The sequence below is a fragment of the Labrus mixtus genome, chromosome 7, assembly GCF_963584025.1.
Source record: "Labrus mixtus chromosome 7, fLabMix1.1, whole genome shotgun sequence".
Taxonomy (NCBI): Eukaryota; Metazoa; Chordata; class Actinopteri; order Labriformes; family Labridae; genus Labrus; species Labrus mixtus.
In genome coordinates this window covers 31,109,376-31,116,875 of record NC_083618.1, presented here as the reverse complement: position 1 = coordinate 31,116,875, position 7,500 = coordinate 31,109,376, and the positions used below count along the sequence as shown (strand labels likewise).

The following is a 7,500-nucleotide window of genomic DNA, read 5'->3' as shown; positions in this document are numbered from 1 at the left end:
AATCAGTGAGCTGTGTAGAGAGTGAGATGATAAAGGTATCTTACTATCTGATCATTAAGGAAACATGTTGAAGTGCTGGCTTCTCTGACAACAATGCAGCAGCCAGTATGTCCTCCTTCTAACTTTAGATTCTGCTCCTGAATGCTCTGGATTTGTTTGGACCAGAGAAGGTAGACGCTTTTAAGACACGCCCCCACACGGCCGTTTTGGACGCCCCTCTGTTTGTCAGATATGAGAGCAGTTATCAGGTCAACAGGTGTTGCAGCGATGGAAGCGGGCAAGAGAAGTGGTTCAGATAGAAGTGATTGTACCCGACCTAAAAAGCCTCTGCATGTTTCTAATAAGCTCCACGAGCAGAAACGTGCTCAAACTAGGATCAATATTGGAGATGCTTTTGAAAAATGGAGAGAGGTTAGAACACAGAAAGGTTTACAGACCCATGCAGAGCTGGATAAACACTGAAGCTTCAGAGTCCACCACATGGTGACCTGAGTGAGGGGGGGGACAGCTCTCTATGATGTTCTGGCTGAGTGTACCTGAAGAAGTTAGACTAAACTTGTGTTCGCTCACAATGAAGTGACAGTAAAGTCATTTCTGAGTGTGTCATGGTTTATTGATTTATTTGTTTGTTATTTGCAACCGTCCGACACCTGAGGACGTAGGTGGGCTGTGCACGGGGTACCCTGTTGCTCATTTAGATTAAGCTTCCACATGTCGACCTCAGGATCTAAGATCTACTATAAATCTTGTGAATCTTGTTCTAATGTTTTGACCAGAAGCTCGGGTCATTTACAACTTCTCCTTACATTGTTGCTAGGTTACGAAATGTAACTGAGCATGCTGTGAGCGCAGCGACAGAACACCGATGACACCGAGGGCGTTTTTGCGCTCTGGACGGCTGAACTGCATTAAGTTATAAGCTGTAATGATTAATTCACCGACCTCTCATACGTCTACTAAAAACTCACTGATGGTGATTTCCGTCCGTCTTTCTTCTCCTGCAGGTGATCCAACATGTCTCTGCCTAAGCCTGTGATGAGGGGGCTGCTGGGAAAGCGCCTGAGGTTTCACCTGCCCATCGCTTTCACCCTGTCCATCATCTCTGCGATAGCATTCAAGGTGAGAGGAGGACTCCCGGGTCACATGACCACACCCTCTCTCTTACGATTAGAGAGAGTCTCTGCAGACTTCAGCTTTAGTTAACAACAGGAGCATCTTGCTGCCCAGACGACACATCATCAAACCAAAAAATGCTTTTAGATGTTTCTTTCAGACGCTACTTTCTTATTCGTGCTGTGTTGATAAAATCATGACAGACGGGGATGTTTGTTCTTTAGGTGTCCGTGTAGAATATGATTCATTGGACATATTTCACTTTAATAATCCTGCTAAGAGAGCTCCAGAAGTAAGATGCTCTCGTTGCTGCCGCCATGTTTGTTTTGCTCACTTGGCTGAGCAGGTGGTCGGCAGCTGTCAGAAACCGGGGTCAGGTGTATACATGCCGCACCTTCCTGTTTTCTATCAGAGTTCTCCAGGAACAAAGTCCACTTTCTCAGCCCTTACTTCTAAGGGGCTCTGTCTCCGCTCCGCCACAGCAATAGAGCTGGTAGGTTTTTATTTTATTCAGTGTGTGTTCTTCCTCTGGCTCCGCTGCGCCTCAGCTCGTTCAGTCCAGAGTCCTGTGCAGCAGATACTCAAGACTTCTATTTCTGCTCGTCACCGGAGCACAGAGCATCAATTAACCACGGAGCAGATCGAGCGGGACAGGAAGAAACAACATTAAAACATCCGGTTTATTGAGGCGCCCATGTATGGAGGCTGTGGTCCTCCAAGCGGGCGGCCCAGATTCAAATCTGACCTTTGGCTACTTTCCTGCATGTCGTTCCCCTCTCTCTCTCTCACTCCCTGACTTCCGACTCTATCCACTGTCCTACCCCTCAAATAAAGGCACAAAAAGCCCCCCAAAAAATCTTTAAAACATCCTGTTTATTTTCAGAATAAAGGTTCAGAACAATGACAACTGTTGAAATATTTATTAGAGTTTTATACGGTCTTCACCACATACAGCTCTATCGTGCATGACTCTGTAATTACCGCAAGAACTCAGAGAACTGGTCTCTTCGGATTAGAGCTTTTCTGCGTTGCTGCTGCGTGGGGGCTAACAGACGAGGAAGCACAGAGCTGTAGCGAAGCAGACACGAAATGCACACATATCTGGAGGATGTTTTGGGTTATTCCGGGTTCTGAAATCAGGATATGATGTTTACAAACACAAAGACGGATATTTCAAAAACCCAGATCAAAAGTGGTTTCCATGTCGATGTAAATGCACTCACTGTCAGCTCTGTGCAGATAAAGCTCCTCTCAAATAAAACATGATCAATATTCTAAAAAGAAATGATTTTGCATGAGATAACCTTCCCAGCAAACAGATTCTTCATGACAGACGAGAGTGAGTCTGTGACCTCGTCTATAAATAAACGTGTCACTGACGTATCGGATGACAGGCCGGTCATCATGAAGGTGCTTTAAGGACTCTTGAGTCTGTCACACCTCTGACAGTCTGCGCTCTTTAAACGTTTCATTTTACATTTTGAATCAAACTCGTGTGTGTTTTTTAACTCTCTCACAGTATGCAGTGACGGAGCCCAGGAAACAGGCCTACGCCGACTTCTACAAACAGTACGACTCGGTCAAAGAGTTTAACGCCATGAGGGAAGCCGGCATCTTCGAGAGCGTGCGGCCCACCGGGGAGTAAACCCACGGTGAGTCTTTACATCAGAGGGGTTTGACTAAAGGATCATGAAATACTCGAACACACTGAAACTGAACGCCGTCCCTGAACCTTTAAACTAATCGAGGTGTTTTTTTCTTTTCCAGCTGCTCTTCTGTGATTCATTCCTGCTCGGAGGATGACGTTTCTTCTCGCCCCACTCGGTTGTTATTTTCTGCTTAGATGTGAACATCGCTATGCTGTTATGTTCCTCTAAATAAAATATTCTATTAATGTAGTGATGCTTCTTGTCTTCTTTTCTTTCCTTTTTCACAAATGTAGTTTCATAAAAAAGTTTAATTTAAGATGTGCATACTGTAAGTTACGAACAGAAATAATTTTAACAAGCTGAGTCACCTCTGCTTTGATGCAATGCATTGTGGGACAATTTACACCAACATCATGCTCAGTAATGAAATCTTTGTTTGATGATTTTGTCAGACATTCAAACACCAAACAAATATTCAGAGGCCTTCAACTCTAATCCAGGATCAAGATCAAGCAGGCACCTCCAATGTAGAAAAATGAAGCCGATGCTGAAGTGTAACATCCTGCAGTTCCTGGAGTGTCCACTAGAGGCTGGCTGCAGAAGCACAGGAAGTCACATACACACCCATTCTAAAAAGCCTGTTTTTACAGCAGAGATTAACATGTTTACAGCCTGGTTCAAAAAACCAAATAGGTGTGACTAGCTCATGTCTCGATGGACACACACTGTACGGGGGGTGAACGTTTTGATGACTCATCAGTTTTGATTTGATGAAGGATAAGAGTTATTCACAATAAGGCGTGTAGCTGACCTGATTGACAGGTGGGCGCGGTGTAACGGTTTGTCAGGAGGTTTAAAACCCGCCTCAGCTCCAGCTCTCAGCCTGTCGTTAGGTTGACTGAAAGTTAGACTGAGACAGCATTTCCAGCATGGAGACCGCCATCGATGGGACTCCAGCGCCCCCTGCAGGAACAGCCGGGGGACGCCATCGATGGGACTCCAGCGCCGCCTGCAGGAACAGACGGGGGACGCCATCGATGGGACTCCAGCGCCGCCTGCAGGAACAGACGGGGGACGCCACTCAGGCTTTGTCGGTTAATTTTTATTTTTGGGCTTTTTATGCCTTCATTGTAGCGACAGGGCAGTGGACCGAGTCAGAAATCAGGGAGAGAGAGTGCGGGTGATGACTTGCAGGAAAGAAGCTAGAGGTCGGACTCAAACTGCAGCCTACCCCGAGGAACACAGCCTACCGTACATAGTGCACGCAAACCAACCATTAAGCCGCCGCCCCTGCTGTAGTCATCCTATAATAAATCCTTGTAGGGGTGTGTCCAGAGGGGTGGCGATCCCGAAAATCCTAAATACTGATTGGCTATTGGCCCTGTTAGAGGTCGAACTTGTGTGAAAATAAACGGCTATTCTGGCATTTTTTTTTAAAAGGTTGCCTTTACTTTCTTTATTTGTATTTGAAGTTGTAAATAAATACTTTGCACATCCTGTATATTTCATCAGACAGGTTCATAGGAAAGTAATGCACACTGTCTTGCGTGCACTGAACTAACTGGCCATTTTTCGGGGTGCAAACATTGACAATATAATGTATTTTTGTAAGTACTTTAAATTGTGAATTTGAACATACACCTTTTTCGGTCATTAATTAATAAAGATGGGGAGGATGTAGAGCAGCGGTGTCCAAACTTTTTTTCTTGCGGGCCAAAATTGTCATGTTAGAAACGTTTGCGGGCCACAGGTTTTGTTTTTTAAAATATAGTTGAAAAAATAGTAAGGCTTTGTAGATCAGAATCAAAAGGCTCGCTAAAGAAACCCTTTAATAAAAGGAAATCAAATATTTTGATTTCTTCGTTCTACTTTATTTGTTTTGTTCTCAGAATCAAGCCTGGTGGTTCATGTTTTTGGAAAAGCTTTCTGCATTTAGCTCAGGTCATTAAATGGTTAAACAACAGTCCGCTTCTTTGCAAAAACTTTGCATAAGTTTTTTTCATAGTTTACAAAAAAATGTGGAAAATAGTAAAAATTGTTCAGCCCTTGTTAACATGAAAAATAAAAATAAGATAATGTTTTAATCTTAATCAAGACCTCGGGCCAAAATCTTCTGATTCTTCATTTGAAGTCACGGGCCGCAAAAAATCCCCTCAAGGGCCGCAAATGGCCCTCGGGCCGCACTTTGGACACCCCTGATGTAGAGGATATAATGTATGTGTTTCCATTATCTTGTGTTATAAAGTAGAAGATTGTTCAAATTAGAAAGGGTAAATAATTGATATTAATGTGTGTTTGCACCTCACACTTCAGGCCGCCCCTGCAAAATTCAGTTGGGCCACCACAGTCAAAAAGAATCTGGACACGTCCCCTGCATCCAAGGGCCCAATATGGTATCTTTTCATGGGGCCCTCAATACCTGGAGGCGCCTCTGATGATGAATTTATAAAACCCTAACACCCCCTCCTGCTGCTATGCGGTACTGCAGCCTTTGTTCGGCCCGCCTCCTTGCTCTCTCTCTCTCTCTCTCTCTCTCGCTCTCTCGCTCGCTCTCTCTCTCTCTCTCTCGCTCTCTCGCTCGCTCTCTCTCTCTCTCTCTCTCTTCACCACTCTTCCTGGTTCTCTGGATGTCACACACACTCACACACACACAGACTACCGAGCGGTTTTTTAAAACAACTCCAAAGTTGTCGGGACCCGGAAGGAGGATGAACCGAGCGGCGGATAAACGGGGCGAAGCTTGTTGTCACTACGAGTCCGTTTTAAGAGCGAGATAAACGGACGTTATGATTCAAACGGCCGTTAAAGGAGCTGCTGCTGCTAGCTGCGGATGCTAGCTGCTGTTAGCCACTTAGCGCTGCTAGCACACTGCGCGGTACTCTGTGTTTTAGTTTCAGCGGTCAGAGAGTTTTAAAAACACCGACAGCTTGGTGAAGTTTCCCCGCAGACGACGGGGAGGACTCGGGGTGTTTGGAGGAGGACGACATGGAGAACAAGGACAAAGTACAGATGAGGAATCACCCTCGCAGGTAACATTGAGCTAAGGATGAAAACACCGAGAAGTGTGTGACATCCTCATTGATCTGATCTCCTGGTGTTTGAGTGAAGTTAGCCGGGTTTGTTTAAGCCTTAAACTTGATTTAAGACGTAAATGTAGGAAATATAACTTAATCAACTGTCAAATAAGTAGATGTAAAACAAAACTTGTAAATCTGCTCATCTTCTTCCTGAATTCACTTTTCAGTGAACTTCAGTACATGTCTCATGAGCATAATATTATTTCATTATGTCTCCTGGAGATGGATCATTCTGGTTTGTCATGAGTCCTTCTCCTGTTGGATCAGTGGTGTGTCTCTATCAAAGCCTGATAATCCAGTTTAAAACTCCAAATCTGAATGTAAATCTGCTTTAATCTCCTTTAAGTGGATCAGCTCAGAGAAAAGGTGTAATAAATCAGGTTTACATACACACAGACAGGGAAAGTGTAAAGTGTACAGAGAGCTGGAAAGTTGTCCGTGTTTCCACAGTTTGACATAAAACTACCAGTTTGCTGTTTTCAAAGTCAAACTCAACTTTATTGTCAATTTCAAAATATGCCAGACAAACAGTGGAATCGAAATTGTGTTTGTCTCCGTCCCACGGTGCAATACAACCAAAATAAGGTAAAATAAGATAAAATAAGGTAAAAAAAAATAAAATAAAAATAAGGTAAAAATAAGATAAAATAAAATAAGGTAAAAAATAAGATAAATAAGATAAAATAAAATATGTAAAAATAGATAAAATAAGATAAAATAAAATAAGGTAAAATAAGATAAATAATATTTACAGTAATAAATTCTAAATAGTGCAAAAGGTACGAAATAAAATTTAAAGAAAAAATAAAGTAAACTTGGAATGTGCTATATGTATATATATATATATGTTTGCTAACTTGTAGGGCTATCATTTCTTATTCAGCATTTGAACGTTAATTAGAATTTAACATTACCGTAAATTCAACCTGAAGAAGGTGTCAGAGTGACTCACTGAAAGGGGGCGTATCACCTCCTTACAGGTTTTGATGCAATTTGTTCAATAAACAGATTCTCCCTCGCTGCTCGTTTACTGGGACAAGGACAGGTCTCAGTCTGAAGACCTGATCCTAGCTAACAGGTCTTCAGACTGGGACCTGGTCCTGATCCTAGCTAACAGGTCTTTAGACTGAGACCTGGTCCTGATCCTAGCTAACAGGTCTTTAGACTGAGACCTGGTCCTGATCCTAGCTAACAGGTCTTCAGACCACACTTATCTCTGACAGATCACGTTCCTGTACACCTGTGTCTTATTTTTTTTAACATACCTGAACTCTGAGATATGCATCCATCTTTGTTATAAGGGTTCACCCACATCTTCATCCTTCTATCTCTCTGTCTGCATCTCACAAAGTCAAGAGCATCTTTAAAAAAACACCTTGATGCAGATCTTACTGAAGTCAGGGTGACCTCCGTGCCCCGACCATGAACCCTCCTCTCACTCGTGATTTGGGTCAAATAAACCCGTGTGGATATAGCAGCACGTTTTTCATTTCTTCAGTCATGTACATGCAGGGTATGTATATGCTGGGTTTGACATCCGTCTGTTGTCGGGGGGGGGGGGGGTTACCGTAGCAACAAGAGTGTGAAACCACAGGCTGAAAGAATAAGGCCACAGGAAGAGTTCAGTTACTCTGGTGTCTACATTTCATCTGAACTGATTA

General features: G+C 43.3%; 2 protein-coding genes across 2 annotated transcripts in view; both read left to right on the top strand.

Moving 5' to 3' along the window:
- Positions 1 to 3,011, top strand: part of LOC132977158 (cytochrome c oxidase subunit 6C-1) — a 3,721-nt gene extending 710 nt beyond the window's left edge. Inside the window, exons 2-4 of the mRNA XM_061041593.1 lie at positions 1,005 to 1,119; positions 2,633 to 2,765; positions 2,881 to 3,011. Of these exons, the coding sequence (XP_060897576.1) occupies positions 1,015 to 1,119; positions 2,633 to 2,758 (231 nt within the window). The 5' untranslated portion in view covers positions 1,005 to 1,014 and the 3' untranslated portion in view covers positions 2,759 to 2,765; positions 2,881 to 3,011. The remainder of the gene's footprint in view (positions 1 to 1,004; positions 1,120 to 2,632; positions 2,766 to 2,880) is intronic.
- Positions 3,012 to 5,370: 2,359 nt separating this feature from the next.
- Positions 5,371 to 7,500, top strand: part of LOC132977157 (serine/threonine-protein kinase 4-like) — a 32,684-nt gene continuing 30,554 nt past the window's right edge. The window contains exon 1 of the mRNA XM_061041592.1: positions 5,371 to 5,791. Coding sequence (XP_060897575.1) covers positions 5,748 to 5,791 — 44 coding nt within the window. The 5' untranslated portion in view covers positions 5,371 to 5,747. The remainder of the gene's footprint in view (positions 5,792 to 7,500) is intronic.